The following is a 22876-nucleotide window of genomic DNA, read 5'->3' as shown; positions in this document are numbered from 1 at the left end:
AGCCGCCTTCCCATTCGGGAGAGCTGCTATTGCGTCTCTAAACTCCGCCTCAGTGACATGATGCATTAGGAATTCCTGCTGACCCCTGGATAGCCATACCAAGGCGATGTCCTCTAAATACCGATTCACTGCCTCCTCATCCGCCGTGTCCCTGCGCTCATAGAGCTGCGCATAATGTTTCGAGAAACAGGCTAAAATACCATCCGTACTAGTCACGACGTTCCCTTGATCCTCAATCTCTTGTACCGTGCAGTGGCGTGCCCATGGGTCCCTAATTCGATCCGCAAGTCCCTTTCCCGGCCTACCCCCTTCGCCATAATACCTAGCTGTAGCATGTTTGGACAGGAATTTCACCTCCTGCTCCGCCAAATCGTTATATTCAGTGACTTTTGATCTAATGTCAGCCAGTAACGTGCCCTCCGCACCTTCCTCCAGTCGCCGCTCCAGAACCAACAACTCTCTTTCTAGCCTGGTCATGGAGTCCCTGATGGACGTGAGCACCCCTGACCTCAGACCAATACACGCCCCTCTCACCGTCACTTTGAAAGCCTCCCACACAGTACTCATATTGTCAACGGACCCCACATTGTTCACAAAAAACTCCTCAATTATCTGTCTCAGTCGCTCACATAACACCTGATCAGTCAACACCCCAGGAGAGAGTCGCCAAGTGAAAGGAGCGGGAGCATGCGTTGGGAGCTGCAGCACCAGTGTAACAGGCGCATGGTCAGAGATAGTACGAGGCAGATGTGCAGCATCCACCACCCAACCACTAACATCTCGAGTCACTAGCCAGTAATCCAATCTCGACCATGTATCATGCGCCGACGTGTAACAAGTTCCTGCCCGCTTGGTCGGATTGCGCAATCTCCGTACATCCAGCAGTTGCAGCCCATTCATACCCTCACATACCGCATCCACCGCTTTCTTGCGCACATAGGGCCTGTCATGTTTTTTGTACAGATCGGAATCCAGCGTGACATTCCAATCCCCCCCACAGAGGATAGCCAATGGCGGAAGCATATAAATTTTGTTCCAGAGTGCAACAAAGAAATCAGGATCATCGACATTTGGACCATATACATTGAGAAGAGTGATCAGCGTACCACACAATTTACCCTGTACAATGATATATCTGCCATCCTGGTCAATCTCTTCATGAGTCACTTCAAAGGGGACATTTCTCTTTATCAGAATCATCACCCCTCCTGCGTAGGAAGAGTATGTCGTAGCCAGTCGCACCCCCGCCCACTGTTTGCCCACCATTTCAGCCGCCTTACCCTTAAGGTGTGTCTCTTGAAGAAACACTACCTGTGCACCATGCCTATTAAAAAAAGCAAGCATTTGTCGAGTCTTTTGCGGCCTATTGAGACCCCGCACATTCCAAGTAACACACGTGAGTTTACCCCCCCCCCCCTATCCATATCGCCAAACCTTCAAACATCCCAGAAGCAAATAGTCCTTCACCAGCTCCCACCCTAGAGGCCAACCCACCTCACCCCTCGACCTGGAAGTGACATGAGTACCTCTGTAACAAAGACCGATCCCCCACCAGAAGCTCCGAACACAGTCCATCGACATCTCAGATCCCCCGCCCTTGACCAGGAAAAGGAACAATCCCCCAACGAACCCCAAAAACCCATCCCCCACCCCACCACCCACTTCAGCATTCCCAATTTGCCAAAGCCATCCCGTACCCCCCCCCCCCCCTTGCAAACCCCAACAATTCAAACAACTGTGTGTGGGGATCTCCCATATCAGGGGGCGTAGCGGCACACTACTCCCGCCAATAATTGACGAGAGTGTAGACCATACTTAATAGTGATATCCCCAACCCTGCAGCCCCATTCTCATGAGCATGGCATCAAGTAATGAGCAGTAAAACATCAGTGCATTGCCTAGAGCATCCCTTGATGTGTCTACAACCAATAGTGTAATAACTGTAGCTGAGAATGCTTGTAGCTAGCAGCGCGGCCCTCGCGCAAGTCTCCCCAGGTCTAATGATCAGCAGCCAGGCCCCCCACCGAGCCCACATTAGAAATGGTCCAGCCAATAGCAATAGTACATCATTCGTAGAGACACCACCGGCCAGAGTGTCCCTTCCCCCTCAACATACATGTTGGCATTTCAAAGCAATTCAGGCACCAGTGGGCTGTGTGAGCTGGCAACGTCAACTAAGTGTAGAACAGTGTAGGTGACCTAGCTCGGTACCCCGTAGCAGCTCCCCTGCCGCAGCTAACGGCGCATAACAGTTCAGGCGACCTCATCCTGCCTCTCATCTTCACCGTCCCGACGTCCATTCGGCTCTTTAGCCCGTTTTTTCAGTTTTTTGGCGTAGTCCATGGCCGCCTTGGGGGAAGAAAAAATCTTATTATCCGAGGGAGGGCCAATCAGAAGTCGTGCGGGATACAACATGGGATAAGCAACGTCCTCAGCTCTCAGCATCTGTTTCACCGTGGCAAATTCTTTTCGAGCTGTCTGCACCGCCATGGTGAAGTCAGGATAGAACTCAAGTTTGTTACCCTGGTAGGCTATGGAGCCCTTTTCCCTTGCAAGACGTAGAATAGTATCCCGGTCCCTATAGTTCAGGATTCTGGCCACGATTGGTCGCGGCGGCGCCCCAGGCGGAGGTCGTTTAGCCAGAGAGCGATGGGCACGTTCCACTATAAAGACACGAGACAGTTGGTCAGCCCCAAATATGTCGATGAGCATGCGTTCCATGTAGTCCTCCATGCGTCCAACATTCGTGGATTCTGGTAGGCCCGTGACGCGAACATTGTTCCTTCTGGACCTCCCTTCCAACTCCTCGTTCTTCGCTTGTATGACCGCCAACACCCTCTCCATACTGAATACTTTAGATGAGACCGTGGCTAGTCCATCCTCCGTGGCAGATACTCTCTGTTCCACCTCCCCCATCCGCTCGTTTTGGCGGTCAAATTGCGTTGCCATTTGGTCAAGGCGGTGATTAACTGATTCCATGGTGCCTTCAATGGATTGTAGAGTCTTCTGCATGGCTACCAGTGTAGATTCCAAATTCGGGGCACCACCCATATCCCCCCCCTGGTCCGAGTCAGTGGGAGCCTGAGAAGACATGAGCGCAGTTTTTTTTGCCTCAAACGTGATTTTCGGTTGATTCCTTTCCGGTCTGCCCATGGTGGCGAGCAACACAGCCCAGGCAAAGTCGCAGAAATGTAGGGCAGATACACCAGGCGAGGCGCCCCAAGCAGTCTCAAAGCATATACTAGCTGTCCCACACCAAGGGGCAGACCCAGCCCTTCGCAGTTATCCTTAATGCAATACAGGCAGATCCACCGCACTCGGCGGGAAAAGCGCACCAAGCCGATCTCCAAGTAGCCTCTCAGCTCTCCCGCAGAACAATGATCCGATATTCCCCAAAGTAGTCAAATGTCCATGTCGCCAGGACCACAACCACGGAATTCCCCCCCTGCCAGCACCCGCATCCGAGTCTGTGGCCGCTGGGTGTGGGGCACCGGCCGGAGCTCAATTTCCAATGTTTCCGGGGTTCAGTGCCACAAAATGGCGGGCGCGCTGCAGGCCCACAGATATCCAGTGTATTGAGGCACCTCAGCAGTCTGTCAGCGTCTAGGGTAATGCACCAACACAGCCTAGGTTAATGTCGCGCTCTGCTCAGAGCCATAGCTCCGCCACTCCGCCTCGCCGTAGGCCTCCTCCCCCTGCCCCCGCCAGCCACAGCTCGCGCGGCGAGGCTTAGCGCGGCCCGGCGCCACCTCCGCAGCCCCGGGCTAGCGTAGCGCCTTGCCCCACTCACCAAAACCAGCAGGGCCGGGTCCAGGCCGTCCGATGTTCCGGCGCCACTCCGGGTAAGTCCCACATGCACCGCCGCCGCACCGCTATCGCAGGATCCAGGCGCCGCGCCTTCAGAGCAACACCCGCAGGTAGCAGCGGAGTCCACAGCCCGGGCAGCAGCGGGACGGCTCCTCCCCGAGGAGCGAAGACCCAGTCAGCAGGATCCCGGCTCCGAGCAGCTCGGCTCCGGGAGCGCTCAGCACAGCCGCAGTCGTAGGGAAAAGCGTCTCAGCGAGCCCCCGATGGTAGCGGGGCTCCCTCAGCTGAATTACAGGCCGCAGGTGTCAGGAATTAAAGGATAAATGGGCGAATTTTAGATGATCTCGGCAGAGCCTCACGCAAGTGCGGCCATCTTCCCCGGCGCCCTCTAGCGCCCCTCGCAGACCTGCACCTTGAACAAAAATCTCACCTTGTGAAGAGGGTGCGGGGCCTTGGAGGGGGTGGGCCTCGTGCCAATGTCCTGGGGTGTTCGTGCCCCCCCCCCCCCTTAATGGACGTTGGCAGTTCAAAGTTTCGGAAAACTAGCTGAAATCCACCTTTTACAGTGGTTTTCAGCTTGTTTTCGCAGCCATAATGTTATATCTGCTCCTCACTGGGTGGCTGATGATGGGAACCAATCTACTTTGTCATACGGTGGCACCGTGTGAGTTGGCATGTCTGCTAGTGTTGACTGCATCCTAGCGTTGTTTTTTCTTGAAACCATTTTGCACAGCAGTTAGCACTGGTGTGCAATGTCTAAAAAAAAATTGAACAATGCCAAATAGCACTCACATATGTGAATGCTTTCTGGCTTTATTTAATCCTTTTTGTGACGAACAGGAGGGGTGAAGGGGGCAGTGGGAACGTGGAGGGAACACAACAGACATAAGGAGGACAGCGGGGGACAAGCAACACAAGGGAAGTGGGGTGGGAGGGAGCAGCAACATAAAGAACAGTGGGAGGAGGAGGGTTTGTAGTCAAGAGCGTGGCTGTGAAAGGAAGAAGGGACTGGAGACACATGCACTCTTATAGAGTGCATGCAAAAACAAATTACAATTATAACAAGCATTTACAATGCAATGGTTTTGCCTTTGTTAAAGTTAGAGCTATTGGCATTGCTCTTGACATTATTTTTATTTATGTTTTTTTTTAACATAAATAAATGGCATTGTCATTTACAATGCCACTAGCTTTATCTATCGCAAATGACACACAAACACACACAGAGCCCCCCCACACACACCCCACACAGAGCCCCCCACACACAGCCACTTAAAACCCCCCACACACACAGAGCCCCCCACACACACAGCTACACAGAGCCCCCCACACACACAGCCACACAAAGCTTCCTACACACACAGCCACACAGAGCCCTCCACACACACCCACACAGCACAAGCAGGCAACAGGGGCACACGGAGGCACAAGCAGACAACAGGGGCACACAGAGGCACAAGCAGGCAACAGGGGCACACAGAGGCACAAGCAGGCAACAGGGGCACACAGAGGCACAAGCAGGCAACAGGGGCACACAGAGGCACAAGCAGGCAACAGGGGCACACAGAGGCACAAGCAGGCAACAGGGGCACACAGAGGCACAAGCAGGCAACAGGGGCACACAGGGGCACGAAAACGGAGGCACAAGCAGGCAACAGGGGCACGAAAACGGAGGCACAAGCAGGCAACAGGGGCACGAAAACGGAGGCACAAGCAGGCAACAGGGGCACACGGAGGCACAAGCAGGCAACAGGGGCACACGGAGGCACAAGCAGGCAACAGGGGCAGGCACAAGCAGGCAACAGGGGCACACGGAGGCACAAGCAGGCAACAGGGGCACACGGAGGCACAAGCAGGCAACAGGGGCACACGGAGGCACAAGCAGGCAATAGGGGCACACGGAGGCACAAGCAGGCAATAGGGGCACACGAAGGCACAAGCAGGCAACAGGGGCACACGGAAGCACAAGCAGGCAACAGGGGCACGAAAACAGGCACAAGCAGGCAACAGGGGCACACGGAGGCACAAGCAGGCAACAGGGGCACACGGAGGCACAAGCAGGCAACAGGGGCACACAGAGGCACAAGCAGGCAACATGGGCACACAGAGGCACAAGCAGGCAACATGGGCACACAGAGGCACAAGCAGGCAACATGGGCACACGGAGGCACAAGCAGGCAACAGGGTCATGAAAACAAGCACAAGCAGGCAAAAGGGTCACAAGCATGAATTATAATTTAGACGGGGCTGAAGTGGAGAACGGTCAGTAGGGAAGTAGTGCGGTTGGTGCAGTGGTACCAGGCCGAAAGGTGAGAGGGGCTGTCTGCACCCCAGTTTGGACAATTTCCACTACCTAACAGGGATTGGTGGGAGGGGGTGGCGTACTTCTTGCTTGCTTTAGGGCTGTTACTTCGGGGACGCAGTGCACGCTCCTGCCTGCTGCCGCCGAGACACGACAACAGGCTGGGAGAGGACAGGCTGGGAGAGGGCAGGGAGGAGACAGGCTGGGAGAGGGCAGGCTGGGAGAGCGTTTTTTCGAACCTAGTGGAACTTATTATATTAACAATACAATGTCGAAAGATTGTCTTAAAACCTGCAGGATTCACATGTATACACCACAGGTTGTATGGTGCTGTTTGAGTATGGGGCATATCATAATACAGTTATTGTAAAAGGACTGTAACTTTCAGGGAACAGAAGGATCTCTGCAGCATACTTATTAACCCACTAAACTTTTATAAAATCTAAATCTATGACCTATGGTTACAGACTATGCTCTACGGCAGCATATTAATGTACTGGCCTGTTTTATGATTCAGATCTGTGACAACTGAGTGCACAGATCTCGACAGCAAATATATTAACCACCACCACAGTTGTCTTATCAGTATTAGACCCTGAAACGTGGTGACTCATGGGTAGCAGGACCTGGATCACCCCAAACTAGATAAAAATAATTAGATGAGCCAAACAGACTGACCATCAATTTTTTTCTTGTTGTCAGTTTGTTTGTGGCAAGGTTTGGAGAAAAAAATAATGGACAGGATGACGGTCATTCACTCCGATCTGCTCCGTGCTGCTCCTCAACGCACCTGTCACGCCCCCCAAATTAGTGTTCCTCGTAGTAAATATTTTCTAGCCCCTCCTTCTATCGCTTGCTCTCTCTCTCATTCTCAGTTATCCGCTTTTTCTCTGCTTATCCCTTAATATTGGGGACATTTATATACCGCAACTAGACAGAGTCGTCTGAGGAGCATAGCAAAGAGCTTGCCGTAGACTTACACTATGCAACGTTATCATCTTTATTCAGTTCCAAGACCATAAAAGCATAAAAATAAAATAAATATACAATCCATCGTAAATTACGTCTCAGAAATGTTCTAGATTCCATTGCAGTGGATAAGCACCAACTCACAACCGGTCATGTTAGGAAAGAACAGGCCTTCGTCGATATTAAAGTGCAAAACTGCATTGTGTAAATTTAATATTTTGGGAGTAAGTATAAAAACTGCCTTACACAATAAAATGTACAGAAATTATAAAGTGCATAGTGCATTATAAAACATACCCTGTGCCACATGTTAGTTTGAAGGGGAGTGGGTAGTGGGTGTTGTGTTTTTCTGGGGCAGAAAAAATGTCCTTGGGGCAAAAAGAGAACGAAGAAAGCACCTAGTTACTTTCTAAATTGCTATACATAGAGTGGAGCCTCTGCAAGACAAAGGGGCTCTTCCAGCGTCAGGGTGCCGGTGCATAAAGGGTTAAGGCTTGTTCTCCTGTTTGTTCCTTCTATACCTTCTTGTTCTACTCTTGCTGAGTTGTTTCACAAGTCTAGCTAATGGATTCTGCAGCTGTTTCATTTTCTGCATATCATAACATATCACATGCTGCATAATTTGAATATTTTAACTTTGTTTCTAGCTGAAACAAATCAAACGTTACTTTAAAAATTGCATCAACTGGTGCTGTAAAGTAGTAAACCCTTTGCAAAGTTTACCTTGTCACCTTTGAGATGGGGATTGCTGTAAACAGTTCTAAAAAGAATATTAAAGGGGTGAAACGTTTGTCCATACAACATTATTTTGTGTGTTAAATAGCGCAACGCTATTGGCAGAGAATTATGTTGCCTATTTTTTTTGTCAGCTTTAGTTAGGGCCCCTGAAAGACAGCACATCAGTTAACAAAGAGGATACATGCACTTAATGTTCCTCACATTTCTGAAGTGAGTGCTGTGATTTGAGTTATTTTGTGCCTCAGCGTGGATGCTAATAATAATCCGACTTCTATGTCTGTGGAACGTGCTGGTCTTTGGTTTTCAAAGATGTGGTGGTCGCCCTGCTCATTTATGTTGCCATTTTCTCTCTCTCGTTATCCTTTACTTCTCTCTCGTTCTTGTTGTCTCTCTGTTCTCCCAGGTCTACTTAGAGAGGCCCACTTCCAAACTCGATTCTTGTTCTTTCTCCCTTTCTTCTCCACAGCAGTTTTCCTTTCACAATGTTTAAGTATACCTCCCAGTCGCTACCCCCTCTCGCTGCCTCTCTTCTCTTCGCCTGGCCCTCCTGCCTCCCTGTGCCAGTCTGCGCTGCGTGACATACAGTGGACTGAGGTCCACACATACACGATCCATGCCTAGGCGACCCCTCTCGGAGTCCATCATCCCGCCCCGAGTCCCTTCAGCCTCCTTGTCACTCGTCCAACACTCACCCCAGCTCTGCGCCTCCTATTCACCCTCCTCTCCGCCTGCAGCACCCAGCCTATTACTCCCGGCTCACAGCAATTCTCTTGCCCATCCCCGAATTACCATAATCCTTCACCCTATACATTTTCCCAAATCCCCACTTTAGCCACTTAACTTGGACATTCACTCCCTGCCTGCTCTTCAGCACACTCACTCACCCCTGTACCGTTCAGCACTCAACCCCTTTCCGCTGCCCCCATCCTTTCAAACTTTCCCCTCCCAGCCCCCAAACGCGGCCTCTCATCACCTCCACAGATGCCATCCCATACACTCACTCCGCGGCCCCCGGTGTCGGACACTCACTCCGTGCTTGGCCTCCTCCTCCGCCTTCTTCCTCTGCAGGCCCCGGTCCGCCAGGGTCATCAGGTAGGCCCACACCTCGCTCCTCGGCCGGGGGGCACGAGCGGGCCCTGAGGGGCCTGGAGCGGCCCGGGAGAGGTCCAGGCGGAGCCGCTGTGTCCCGCCCGCCTCCATGGAGCTGTGTCCAGGCTCAGCCTCCAGGAAAGAAGCGGGAGGGGGCGGGAAAGGGGGAGGAGAGAGCTGACGACGGCCGGCCGGAGCAGAAGGCGGGCACCAGGAAACCAGCGGGAGGGGGCGGGAAAGGAGAGGCCGGAGCAGGAAGGCGGGCATCAGAGAGAAGCGGGAGGGGGCGGGAAAGGGGGAGGAGAGAGCTGACGACGGCCGGCCGGAGCAGAAGGCGGGCACCAGGAAACAAGCGGGAGGGGGCGGGAAAGGAGAGGCCGGAGCAGGAAGGCGGGCATCAGAGAGAAGCGGGAGGGGGCGGGAAAGGGGGAGGAGAGAGCTGACGACGGCCGGCCGGAGCAGAAGACGGGCACCAGGAAACAAGCGGGAGGGGGCGGGAAAGGAGAGGCCGGAGCAGGAAGGCGGGCATCAGAGAGAAGCGGGAGGGGGCGGGAAAGGAGAGGCCGGAGCAGGAAGGCGGGCATCAGAGAGAAGCGGAAGGGGGCGGGAAAGGGGGAGGAGAGAGCTGACGACGGCCGGCCGGAGCACGAAGGCGGGCACCAGGAAACAAGCGGGAGGGGGCGGGAAAGGGGGAGGAGAGGCCGGAGCAGGAAGGCCGGCATCAGGAAACAAGCGGGAGGGGGCGGGAAAGGGGAAGGAGAGACGCTGACGACGGCCGGAGCAGGAAGGCGGGTGCCGGCAATGCCGGACCAGAATCGGGGGCGTTCCCGGCGTCGCGTGACGTCGGCAAAAGCCAAAGAATCTCGGGAACGCCCCCGAGTCTGCTCCGGCATTGACGGACAGGCCCCTCGTCCAATGGCTAGGCTCCATTTATGGAACCAGCCAATGAATGACGAGGGCCGACCCAAACCCACACTACAGTTCTCATTAGGTTTTCGCCTGCGCGAAAAAGCTGCGCAGAGCGCAGCTTTCGCCAGGCAAAACCTAAAAATTAAAGTACCTCCTGGAGTGTGTGTCCAGTGGTAGGAAGCTGTACTTTGTCTATGCTCCAAGGCAGGGACACACTCGAAGCCCCAGGAATAACAGGAGGTGCTGAGCAATTTGACTTTTAAGAATGTTTTTTAAGAGCTTGCACAACAGCGCTGGCTGTTGTACAACATGATTTAAAGAAAGAAAAGTGCTAGGACACGGTCAACGTGGGCTGCACCGTAGCACTTTTTTCATTCTTTAAGCCATGTTGCACAGCAGCCCACGCTGCTGTGCAACTTCTCCCAAAAAATATTGACTTGGCTAATAGGTTTCGCATAGGTGAAACCTGTTGGCTTTGCCTGTGCGGTTTCTTTCAGCTTGAGCTTCCCTGTAAAATAAATCCAAATTCACCATAAGTTCACTTTTTAGAATGAGGTATTGCAATAATAATTTTGAGATAAAACGCCATACTGTGTCGAAGTAAACATTCATACATCTGAAGCTAATAGGGTGATCAGTATGTTTCGAAAGTTCAGCTACATGATGAGGTCATCAGTTATACTATTGAGAACTAAACCCAGTTTTCTGAACAGGCCAGCGATACACGCCATTAAAAGGCTGTTGAAAGAAAAATTATCCAAAGATTGAAGGAAATGCATTAACATTTCAAACAAAGATTCTATGTTTTTTCTGTTGTCCGTTTTGAGCAGTGCTACTTTCTAGCAAATAGAAGTTCAATAAAGGTATGGGGAGATCTACTCTAAACTCCAAAATGAAAAATTAATTCAGTTTACAAAGGCCTAATAAGGTCAAAATTGAACAGAAATGCTTTTCATATTCCAAATACTGCTGTGAAAGTGTCAGCAAAACTTTGTTTTCCTTACCAGATAGCACAGAAGGGGCAGTGGGAAATGGAATTATGTAAAAACAAGACTAAAGTAGAAAAGAGGGTGTGGAGACATGCAAAAGGGGTTAGCATTGGAAATGCAATAGGTCTCGCAGTAGTAAAGTTTGAGCTATAGGTGTTATTTATTTTTTTGTTTTTTATTTATGTGTTGTTTTTTCTAAATAGCTAAATTAATAGCTTTCTTCTTTACAAAGCCAATAGTTATAATTTTTGTAAATGTGACACCTCTAGCATTTGTAAAGCAACATGTTTTGTATCAACGGGACTTATATGTGACTTATATGTATTGATATAAAAAAAAATCAATGGCTTAAAAAACAATTAATAATTAATACGTAAATAAAATGGATTTTATTTTATATTGCCAATAGCTTAAAGTTTATTAAATATATTTAGTGAAGATGCTGTGGTTGCGCTGAGTGAGGGTGAGTGAGGGTGAGGGTGAGTGAGGGGTTGAGGGTGAGTGAGGGTGAGGGGTTGAGGGTGAATGAGGGGTTGAGGGTGAGTGAGGGTGAGGGTGAGGGGTTGAGGGTGAGGGTGAGTGAGGGGTTGAGGGTGAGTGAGGGTGAGGGGTTGAGGGTGAGTGAGGGTGAGGGGTTGAGGGTGGGTGAGGGTGAGTGAGGGTGAGAGGTTGAGGGTGAGTGAGGATGAGTGAGAGTGGGGCGTTGAGGGTGAGGGGTTGAGGGTGAGTGAGGATGAGTGAGGGTGAGGGGTTGAGGGTGAGTGAGGATGAGTGAGAGTGAGGGGTTGAGGGTGAGGGGTTGAGGGTGAGTGAGGATGAGTGAGAGTGAGGGGTTGAGGGTGAGGGGTTGAGGGTGAGTGAGGGTGAGGGGTTGAGGGTGAGGGGTTGAGGGTGAGTGAGGGTGAGGGGTTGAGGGTGAGTGAGGGGTTGATGGTGAGTGAGGGAGTGAGGGTGAGGGGTTGAGGGTGAGTGAGGGTGAGGGGTTGAGAGTGAGTGAGGGTGAGGGGTTGAGGGTGGGTGAGGGTGAGGGTGAGAGGTTGAGGGTGAGTGAGGATGAGTGAGAGTGAGGGGTTGAGGGTGAGGGGTTGAGGGTGAGTGAGGATGAGTGAGGTTGAGGGTGAGTGAGGGTGAGGGGTTGAGGGTGAGTGAGGGTGAGGGGTTGAGGGTGAGTGAGGGGTTGAGGGTGAGTGAGGGTGAGGGTGAGTGAGGGTGAGGGGTTGAGGATGAGTGAGAGTGAGGGGTTGAGGGTGAGGGGTTGAGGGTGAGGGAGGATGAGTGAGAGTGAGGGGTTGAGGGTGAGGGGTTGAGGGTGATTGAGGGTGAGGGGTTGAGGGTGAGGGTGAGTGAGGGTGAGGGGTTGAGGGTGAGGGTGAGTGAGGGTGAGGGGTTGAGGGTGAGTGAGGGTGAGGGGTTGAGGGTGAGTGAGGGTGAGGGGTTGAGGGTGAGGGTGAGTGAGGGTGAGGGGTTGAGGGTGAGTGAGAGTGAGGGGTTGAGGGTGAGTGAGGATGAGTGAGAGTGAGGGGTTGAGGGTGAGGGGTTGAGGGTGAGGGGTTGAGGGTGAGGGGTTGAGGGTGAGGGGTTGAGGGTGAGGGGTTGAGGGTGAGGGGTTGAGGGTGAGGGGGTGAGGGTGAGGGGTTGAGGGTGAGGGGTTGAGGGTGAGTGAGGGTGAGGGGTTGAGGATGAGTGAGGGGTTGAGGGTGAGTGAGGTTGAGGGTGAGTGAGGATGAGGGGTTGAGGGTGAGTGAGGGTGAGGGGTTGAGGGTGAGTGAGGATGAGTGAGAGTGAGGGTGAGTGAGGGGTTGAGACCTAAAAAATATGGATGGAGCAGATGGAATGGGAGTGGTGGAGTTCACATGTACTGCACGTGGGTGTACTTCCTTTCCTGGAAATGGTAACTTTACTGTCTTAAAAGAAAGTGAAAGCAAAGCAGACTAAAGATCGAACAGAGATCGTCGGGGACTTTCCACTTCGACGCAAGTGTGGCTTTGTTCAGCTGTTAGGCAGAGGGTGTTTGTGGAGTGTGGAAAACCTGAAAACCATACAGGAGAAAATGCTGATGGGTTTTTAATAGCTATTAAATGTAGCAACAGTTCATTCACTTTGACGGTTGAGGGTAAACGCATGTTTAACATCACGAGTCTTCCGAGCGTCGCGTTTTTCTTGGCAGACATGTTTTGAGGGGCATTCGACAAGTCTGCTGTTATAAAAGCGCCATCTTAGTGAGGGTACGCAACCCCAGTCGAGAAGCTTCAATGTAACACCCCGTTTCACCCAACATGGCTGTTAACTAAAATTTGCGAAGGCTTAAAGCAAGAAAGAGGAATTAGGTAGTCAAGTCAAGTCAAAGAATTTATATAGCGCACTACATACCCAGAGGGTCTCAAGGCGCTTAGGGAGGGGAGGAGGATTACTTGTCAAATATCCACGTTTTAAGTTGCTTTCTGAATGCTTGGTGGTTCTGGGTAAGGCGAAGGTAAGTGGGGAGTGAGTTCCATGTTTTAGCAGCCAGGTATGAGAAAGATCTGCCTCCCATTGTGGTCTTGTTGATGCGAGGTACAGTGGCGAGGGCTTGGCTGGAAGAACGTAGTTGGCGGGGGGGTGTAGGACAGTCGTGAGTTGAGGCATTCTGGTCCGATGTCGTAGAGTGATTTGTGTGCGTGGGTTAGCAGTCGGAAAGTGATCCTCTTATTGACGGGTAGCCAGTGCAGGTCTTTCAGGTGCCCAGAGATGTGTTCGTTGCGCGGGATGTCTAATATGATCCTGGCTGATGCGTTTTGGATTCGTTGGAGTTTCTTCTGGAGTTTAGCGGTAGTGCCTGCGTAGAGGGTGTTTCCGTAGTCCAGTCGGCTCGTGACCAGAGCATGGGTGACTGTTTTTTTGGTTTCGGTGGGGATCCAGCGAAATGTTTTTTTGAGCATGCGAAGAATGTTGAAGCAGGATGAGGATACGGCGTTGACTTGTCTGTTCATTGAGAGTGAAGAATCCAGGATAACGCCTAGGTTCCGTGCGTGGTCTGTCGGGATGGGTGCTTTTCCAAGAGCTTCCGGCCACCAAGAGTCGTCCCATGCAGAGGGGGAAGTACCTAAGATGAGGACTTCTGTTTTATCTGAGTTCAGTTTCAGACGGCTGTGTTTCATCCATTCGGCAACTTCGTTCATTCCTTCGTGTAGGTTAGTTTTGGCGGTGCTGGGGTCATTGGTGAGAGAAAGGATCAGTTGAGTGTCATCCGCGTAAGAGATGATGTTGAGGTTGTGTTGGCGGGCGATGGTCGCGAGGGGGCTCATGTATACGTTGAAGAGGGTGGGACTGAGTGAGGTGCGAGAGCACAGCATGCGCCAGTTACTGGCCCTAGTTGTCAGCTACTGCTCCACGATGTTTGGGGCTGCGGAGCCGGTGAACTTAGGAAAGCGACAGCCCGCCAGATCCGACTGTGCCCACTCTCACCTCGCGAGATTTACCCGTCGCAAAACAGCTCTGTATGCTTGCAGTAACTAACAAGGCAGGCGGGAGGGGGGAGGAGAGTAGGGGAGGCATGGCCTAGCGGCCGTGCAATCAAGAAGTGAGGGGGCGGGAGAGTAGGCAAGGCAGGCGGCTGGGGGCATGTGCACGCGCTTTTAAGCTCAATGCGCATGCGCATTGAGCTTAAATTTCTCGTGCACTGCAAGGAATCGCCACGATTCCTTGCAAGTTGGATAAAGAGTGGATACGCCCCCATAGTCTCGCTTGCTCGATGCGCATGCGCATCGACAGGTGAGACCTAAAAAGGGAGTGAAGACAGTGTGCACAGAGATTTAGGGTGAACCCCCAATTAAGAAGGAAAAAGTTCCCACCACAGTAAAAAACGAATTTACATATTGTGCTACGTTACATGAGTATTTTGCAATGTTTTCTTTGGTAAACGATGCACCTGGTGAGCATCTATATTCAGGCCTAAGGTTTATTGCAGTTTCACGCCAGGTAAACTAATTGCATTCTCCTGTTATTTGATACTCTGAGGGTACTAGGAGGTTTGCTGGGATTGGGGATCACCTCTGGATGCCCATGTGCTGTGCATTTCGAGTTCAAGGAACTTACAGGATTGGGAATAGGGGTACCTAAATGTGATGAGCCTTGCTTTCTTAAAGAGTGCCTGCCATTTGTTTAATTTATAAATGTTTCATTCTTGCTTTCCTCTCCACAAGGACAATGATACTTGCGAGGAATGGGAGCGTCATGAAGCCTTGCATGAAGATGTCACCAACCAAGAGCGGACTGAGGAGCGGCTCTTCGAGGAGAAGATTGAACTGAAATGGGAAAAAGGAGGCTCTGGGCTGGTCTTCTACACAGATGCCCAGTACTGGCGGGCAGAAGAAGGAGGTGAGATTCTGCTCACTGTGGAAACACTATCCATTAAGGGGGGGGGGGTTAAAACACTGAGGTGGAAAGCACTTTTAGTCACTGAGATATGCTGGGGTTCCAAACTGTGGAGGTGAGTCTTACCAGCTCTAGCATGGCCAGAAACCCAACCAACTCAGGGAGGTAGTGATTTCATCGAGTCGAGCAGGGTCTACTAGTCCTGGATGCGTAGGTTACTAGCATACAGGAAGACCAGGAACACAAAACATTGAGGAGTTAGGCAACATCCCAACACTGAGACCTGGAGCGATACAGGCACTGGAAAAGAGGGGACTTGTAACTAGACAGAAAGGACAGCCAAACACTAGAAAGGGAAGTCACACTATTGTTGAGTTTGAAGTTTTATTTTGCTGGGATCGGAACATCTCACAATGAAGTGGGCAGCGGGGGGAGGGGTTCAGTAGCTAAACAAATGCATTGAGGTGAATGCCTGTGTTGGTGTTGGAACTTGTATTTTCCAGTTGTTAATTGTCTGAAGGTATTGTTCTTCTCTGGACAGACTTCGATGAGCAGACAGCGGATGACTGGGACGTGGATATGAGTGTCTACTATGAGGATGGAGCTGGTGACAAGGATGCCCGGGACTCTGTTAGGATGCGTCAAGAACAACGTCGCCGAGAAGGATTAGAGGAGGATGCTGGTCTTGGAAAGCCAATTGGAACATTTGAACGGTACACCAAGGTAAGTAGAATAACTGAGGCTTTGGTTGCCATATATTGCTGCTCTAGAAGCTTGGAAGGTCATGCTTTGTCTCAGGTGGGCGGCAGAAAGAAGGGAAGGATGGGAGAAACATTAGCCTTTGACTGGCATACATTTGATATCCTACATGGATCTTGGACCTTGCAAAGAAGTCATCTACTAGTGAGATTTTATTGAACACTTGGACCATGCCCTTCCTAGCACCAGTACAAGTGTGCTTCTTACGTGTCTGTGAGGATTGGCCACTGGAGTTTCTAGTTTAATTAAACTCTTTCTGCCTCAACTTATTGATTGAGGTGAGGTGGGGAGAAAAGTTAGCCATGAATAAGACCAGCAAAGGTAGAGCTCTCAGAATGTGGAAAGTTGAGGAGCATTTCTTGATGGGACTTTTTCCTTAATTGTAGAAGCTTTCTTCTCTTTCTTCAAAACCTGGTTAGCTACAGGAGTTGATTCCAAAGATGATTAACCTACCCACAATGCTCTGAGCCAGTTATTCTTGAAAATTATTGGTTTGATCAATGAGATCCAACAGTCCTGTGAGAAAGTTAGTGCTGGCTGCATATGATGCAGGTCCCCACTATATTTCGGTTATTTCAAGATTTGCTCGGCCTACAATGCCTGGGTCAGTGGGGGATGTTGAATTCTAGAAAGATAATATCCCGGTCATCTAGTCATTTGGACAGAGCATTGTGTGGCGGTGGTATGACTAGGATACAATAGCTTTTAGGAGAGAATCTGCATGATTGTTGACCATCTTTGTTCAATAAGACTCTTAAAGTTGCTGCTCATTTCTTTGTCTTGTCTGAGCAAAGAGTCACTATCCGTAATATTGGCTGTCTGGCTGCTGAGGAAAGAATCCTTGTCCTCTGTTTATGGTGCAGGAGCTGCTGGGAAAAGTGAAGCTGTCTTCGGTTTATTGGCTTCCTAACCTTTGAGGAAAACGATTGTCCTCAGTTCAATGGTGCTCTCACTACTGAAGAAAGAGTTGCTGTCCTTGGCTCTTTTGATTCGCTGACTGCTGGGAAAAGAATTAGAGCAGTCTTTGAAGCACTCGCTACTGTGGAAAGGCGAAGCTGCCCTTATTTCAGAGGTTAACTAGCTGCTGAGAAAAGTGGTGATGCTTGTCGTTCTATGGCTTCCTAGCTGCTATGGGGAACGAGTTACAATTCACAGTTCATTGGTGCCCTGGCGGCCACTGAAGAGCTGCTACAGTTCGCAGTTCACTATTTTGCTGGCTCCCGTGGAAAGGGCTGCTGTACTTATTTAATTGGTTCCTAGGCTGTTAGGGGAGAGATATTTCCCTCGCTGTTGGGAAGAGAGTCCGTGCATTGTCATCCTACATGCTGTGAAAAGGGTTGGTGCCTTATTGATAACCTGCCTTCTGCACCTTCTTCATTGGTTCTCTGGCCACCAGACCATCAAATACTTTGAAGCTCTCTTGACAGTAAAAGGGTTTACTCCCAGTCCATGATAAAGCAACAATTGTTTAGAATCTTGACTCATCGAGTTTTTTGAAAGAGGACAAAATATCCGTCCGCATCTCGCGCGGCCAGCAGATGTCACTGCTGGAGCCCAGATAAAAAATGTTGCCTTAGAACTCATTAAGTCAATCCATGGCCGTCACTGCCCTATGATCTTGTCCCATATTCGATCTCATTTCTCATATACCACAAAGAGAAGAAATGGATACTTCGAAGCAGCAGAATTCCTGTAAATCCCGAATTCACTCTCCTGTCCTATAAAGCTGGATTAGAGAAAGCCATACGTCTCCCTCAGTCTGGCTTTCCTCTGTTTTAGAGTTACCCTTCCAGATTATAAAACTTCTCCAACAATTTTAAGGGTGAAAATGTAGGCTTCAAAAGAATGGCTCAAGGAAAGTCTGAACACAAACTTGCTTTATTACCCACTCTTTACATGTGTGAGTGTGTTTCTTCGAGGGCAAGAACTTGACGCAAGAAATAGCACTGTTTTGCTTGTGTTGCTTCTTTTTCCTTCTCCATAAGAAACAATTGAGTATAGATGTTCCGTCGAAGTCTGCAACCATTGCATACCTCTCCTTGGAGAGTCGCTGCCCTTCAGGAATCGCGTGTTTGGGGTCCAACAGCCCTGGGTGCACAGCAATTTACCAATGAGAGTTCCTGTTTGTGCATCAACCAAGGCTACTGGGACTCTTGAAATCCTGAAACTTGTTTGGTGAGAGTGATCGTGAGGGGAATGTTTCATTTTGTGCCAGAATATTCGGTGACTGACAATACATGCTTTCTTCCAGCACTTTACCGTTTGGTTTACTGGTATTTCATGCAAGAGTAGCCTGACGGGTATAATTCCCTTTGCACATTTAATACCCCTTTGGGAAACATTCGGAATGGTGTTAATATATGCAAAGAGTTTTAGCTTAGTCCTCTTGAAGCCTTCCCCCCCCCCCCCCAGGTGTCTACCTCTCTCCTGCCTCCTTGTGGTGGAAGCAGTTACTAGCAGCTCTTGATATGGGAGAGGTTACGATATTTGATATGTGGTATTTGATCCTTGTGAAGACCTAGGAAGGGTCCCTCGCCTATCGCTTTTATACCTTAATAAAAGCTTGATCTTCGAAAAGGGGACTCTGCAAAAACGTTCAGCAGTTTCATGTCTGCCACGTTTGCACTCCAGTGCAATATCAGATGGCTCATAAGATACCTCTGCATTGGGTTTTTTAATATCTATTTCACTCACAAGCGTGCATTCAGAGCAGGGACTGTTAATAGACTAGCCTTCTCATCGTTTAATACCTAGAAACCACTGTGACGTGAATCGAAGGTATATTAGTTGATCTTAATTTAGGTGGACACCTAGTGTGTCAGGCACTTAAAATACAGGACATGTTTCAAATCGGTCTAAACACCCCTTGAATGACTCATGATGTTTGTATTTTCAGTACCACATCACCCCACAAACGCTGCGATTCTGCCTTGAATGCAAACCTAGTGCATTCATGTGTGTGCTCTTCTCCAAAAAACAAGCATTGAACAGTCCGATGCCAAAAGTCAACTTTTTTGTTTTGTCTTCAGAAGTGTCCCTAAGAGACCAACTCCAGTAGTGCGCCCATTGTGTGTGCGGTTGGGCAGCGACATCTAAAATATGCTGTCTTTTAAAATATATCTTCCACACTCCGTTCTACAACTCTCTAAGCAAATGGAAGTTAGAACTCTGTCTGTCCTCCGCTTTTCTTAGCCCTTGCTTAAAACATTTGTGAGTATTCAGCCCATGTACATTTAAAGAAGAAAATGAGGCAAAGAGGCTCTATTTCTTTTTCCCATGTGCCATTAACGTGAAGAAAAAATCTAAATGTTGATGTTACTACAGGGAAATAACTTTATCACATTATTCCTAGTTCTGAGTGTGCCTCTGTTTTAAAGCATTGTGTAATTTGAGCCAACTACTTTTTACTGTTTCCTTGAGTTCTTAGTCCTGCAAGTTTTTACTGTGCTTGAGAAGATGACTTTGTTTCAAAGTGTCATTGATATGAGACGAATGCAATTTTTAGTGTACAGTTTTGTTCAGCACCATCATAGCCGGTATGTTAGCTCTCGTGTCTGAGACCATCTCTAGGACAGAAAGCATTTAGTGCCAATTTTCACAGTTTATTTAATGTTAATGGAGCTTTGATCTATGCTGTCCTCTCTTCTTAGGGCATTGGCCGGAAGGTTATGGAGCAGCAGGGCTGGTCAGAGGGGCTCGGCTTGGGCAGCAGTGGTGCTGGGATCCCAGAAGCATTGGACAACGATGGTCAGAACCCTCGGTGCAAGAGTGGACTTGGGTGAGTTTTAAACCAAGCAGCTACGGTGGAGAGGGCAGGAGCAGCAGTAGTGTGTAAATGATTTGCTTTGGGTTTATCCTTCAGTCTGTGTTCTCATTTTAATTCAAAGTGTTCCATGTGTATTTTTTTAAACCTACATAACCATAGCACAGATCAATTAAGGTAACAATATACTTTGATCCATTTTTACCCTCTATATATCTCAACGTCCTGCACTTCTCATGGGATCGCTTAACTATTGACCAGAAAGGTAGGCTTAGGAGCACATTTCTGCTCACCATCTTGTATTCGCAATTGTCTATTTCCTGGCATGTCACTGTATTGGCTTGGATAGAGCAGCTAAGAAGTGCTGAAATAACCCATACAGTTGACTGGAACAATAGGCAGTCCATCAGTGCTGTAGATTGGCTGTGGGTTTGTCTTGTGTAGATTTGAAGATGACATTTCAGTCCAAACTAAAGTCAGCGCTTCTCTGGATACATGAATCTCTTTCTAGACTGAACCGTGCATTAAATAATGCTGTATTGGTCATGATGGGCAACATGGATGAAGTGCCATGTTGTATCCGGTGCATAGTTTACTTGCCTTAGAAATAGATTAATCTCCACAGGTGGATAGTATAGTATAGTATTGGTTGTGGTAAAGTTGAAAGAGTGCTAGAAAAACAATCTGCAGGATTTTAAGTTAAAAATGTCAGCTCTTCCTCTCTTGGTGAGCATCTCATTAGTGTGTCCCTGGTGGGCTAAAATACCAGGCTATGGATTTTTTCTGTTGCCAGACGCACAGATGAAGATCATGGTAGCTGACACAGATATTGGTGCAAAAGAAGTGCTGATCGCAGGTCTTCTCTTGGATGATGCCCAGTGATGTTGCCACGTTCAACTGACCAGGAACTCCTGGTTCATGCCCCCCCTTGTTTCTACCTTCCCCTCCCGTTCGAATCGTTTGTAAGGTGTACATTCATAACGTACCTTGTTACCAGCAGTTTCACATCTCTGTTCATCACACCTTTCTTGCATGGACACCTACAGGGGAACAGGGAATTCAGTGGATCCGCTGCTTAGACCAGGGATCCCATCTAGAAGTGTAGAAAGGTCAGACCGTCTCCCAGGAAGATTATTTTATGTCTCCGTAGCAAGAACTTTGAAGCAGCATGCATATTTTAAATGTCGCCCAGTCCGACCAAAGCCGAAGGTCCTTTATAAACTGCTCTGCCTGATCAGACTCTAATGGCATCCCACCACCAAGAGAAACACTCTTCTTCCTTTCCCCTGCCACTGTCCAGTAGAAAAGCATTTCAGTGTAGGAAGTTAATACCTTCGGTCAGAGAGTTCGTAGTGCATTAGTCTGAGCTAAACAACATTGCAATTGTGTTCACTCCAATACAGCAGCAACTGCTGGCCTTTCCCATCGCGCCTGACCCCTCCGGGTCTGGAGCCTTCACCTAGGCCATGCGGCGGGGAGGAGAGTTAGGATAGGCACCTGCAAGGCCTTGGATGTAGGTTTACTCATTGCACAATCCTTGCGTCATGTCTTACATTCCTTGTTTTCTCCCACGCCCTCTCACCAGGTATCGTGGAGAGAAGCTGCAGACATTTGGTGTTGTGAAGAAACAACGAACCGACAAGAACATCTTCATCTCCACTGTGTATGATGAGCCTCGTGAGGTGGACCAGGGAGACCTGCTGCTCAGACGCCAGCCACCAGTCAGCATGAAGTACCGTCCAGGCAGACCAGCCCCTGGACCATCGTGACACATGGACCTTGCCTCGTGCACAGATCACTTGCTTGGGAGGTGCTTTCTCAGAATAGAACCCCCATCCTTTTATTCTGAACTGTTTCTGAACTTGAAAATTTTGTTTTAAAATAGTTATTGTAAGAAAAAATATTTTTTTATTAAAAAAAAAAACCTTCGGAAAAAATTGGAACGTGCCTCCTTTTCTACTTCAGGGCTCAGTAATGTTGCTCAGCTTGGCGTTGTAATTTTGTTTTTGTTTTATTTTATTTTTAACAAGGGATCTGGCGCGGACCTGCTGTGTTTCCAGACATTGCTTGCTGTCGTGAGAATAGTGCTTCTAAACGCCGTACTTTCTGAACACTCCTATACACTCCCAGAGTAGCTGAAATATGGATGTTTAACTGTGTGCGTAGATTGCGCCACCATTTCAGCTCCTGGAACTGCCTACCTGAAAAATATTATTTTGCAGACACCACTTAAAGTCCTTTCAAAGTAATAAATATTCAGCATCATCAGGGATCCTGGCTCATAATCTAATTGTCTTCTGGCAGAGGTATTGCAAGAATACATGCCAAGGGTAAGCAGTCCTCTTGATAGGGTAGGATACATTGTTGTACCAGCACCAGAGGTTGGTGAGGTGAAGTTTGCTGCAGGTCTTTTAATGGCACAAGAGCAATCAGAACGTCGACCCTGTTACCAATATGTAAACTTGCTGATGGCCAATTACACTTTCTGTTTTGAAACGACACAGTTTTGTTAACCGTGAAAGCTTATTCCCAATCTCCTTCTGATCGAGGCGTCCTTCATCAAACTATGCTCCTGATTGAATGCTGTTCAGAAATTGTTGGGATCCACAATCCATGTTACTACCCTCAAAGAGGCACTGAACTTTTATGGCATAAAAGTCTTCCTAGCAGAAAATCCCTTTATGCAGTACCTACAAGCAAACACATCACTTGATATTTTCTGCTCTATCGTTTGAGTCTCTTGGAGCATTTTCTTGTTCAGATGTCTGAAATTAAGCCTATGCCCAGATCTTGGGTTTCTTTATCCTCACTTGAACCATTCAGCCTGAACCAGGCCTCACCACATCGTCGGGGCCTCCCCACTCTCCTTCCCTCTGGTCTATCCCTTTGTTAATCTCCTTCCTCTCCACATTTTAACTTGGTCCCTAAAGTACCACCCTTCCATCCCACTTGGCCCTTCCTACCCTCTCCTCTCCTAGTGTTCAATCCAGGTAAAGGGCCGAAGGTTGAGATCATCTCCCTAAGGCGCCTTCTGTTTGGTGTGAAAAGCACCTTAAGATTTGGGCTTTTGTTTCTTCTGCCTCAACTCTATAAATTGTTTATTGATGGATTAACAATACATTGCTCAGGAATGCTTTTCCCAGACCACTTTGATGCCTGGGGATTTTCTAAAGGTGGCGAGACTGCAGGAATATTGTG

General features: G+C 49.1%; 1 protein-coding gene across 1 annotated transcript in view; it reads left to right on the top strand.

Annotated features, from left to right (window-relative positions):
- LOC147660776 (G patch domain-containing protein 3-like) overlaps positions 1 to 21609 on the top strand; it is a 106043-nt gene extending 84434 nt beyond the window's left edge. Inside the window, exons 3-6 of the mRNA XM_086951474.1 lie at positions 14985 to 15159; positions 15698 to 15879; positions 19566 to 19693; positions 21264 to 21609. Of these exons, the coding sequence (XP_086807600.1) occupies positions 14985 to 15159; positions 15698 to 15879; positions 19566 to 19693; positions 21264 to 21447 (669 nt within the window). The 3' untranslated portion in view covers positions 21448 to 21609. The remainder of the gene's footprint in view (positions 1 to 14984; positions 15160 to 15697; positions 15880 to 19565; positions 19694 to 21263) is intronic.
- The last annotated feature ends 1267 nt before the right edge of the window (positions 21610 to 22876 follow it).

The sequence above is a fragment of the Lissotriton vulgaris genome, unplaced genomic scaffold, assembly GCF_964263255.1.
Source record: "Lissotriton vulgaris unplaced genomic scaffold, aLisVul1.2 SCAFFOLD_1014, whole genome shotgun sequence".
Classification (NCBI taxonomy): Eukaryota; Metazoa; Chordata; class Amphibia; order Caudata; family Salamandridae; genus Lissotriton; species Lissotriton vulgaris.
Note: the sequence above shows the minus strand (reverse complement) of the source record. Positions and strands in the feature narration are given on the sequence as shown.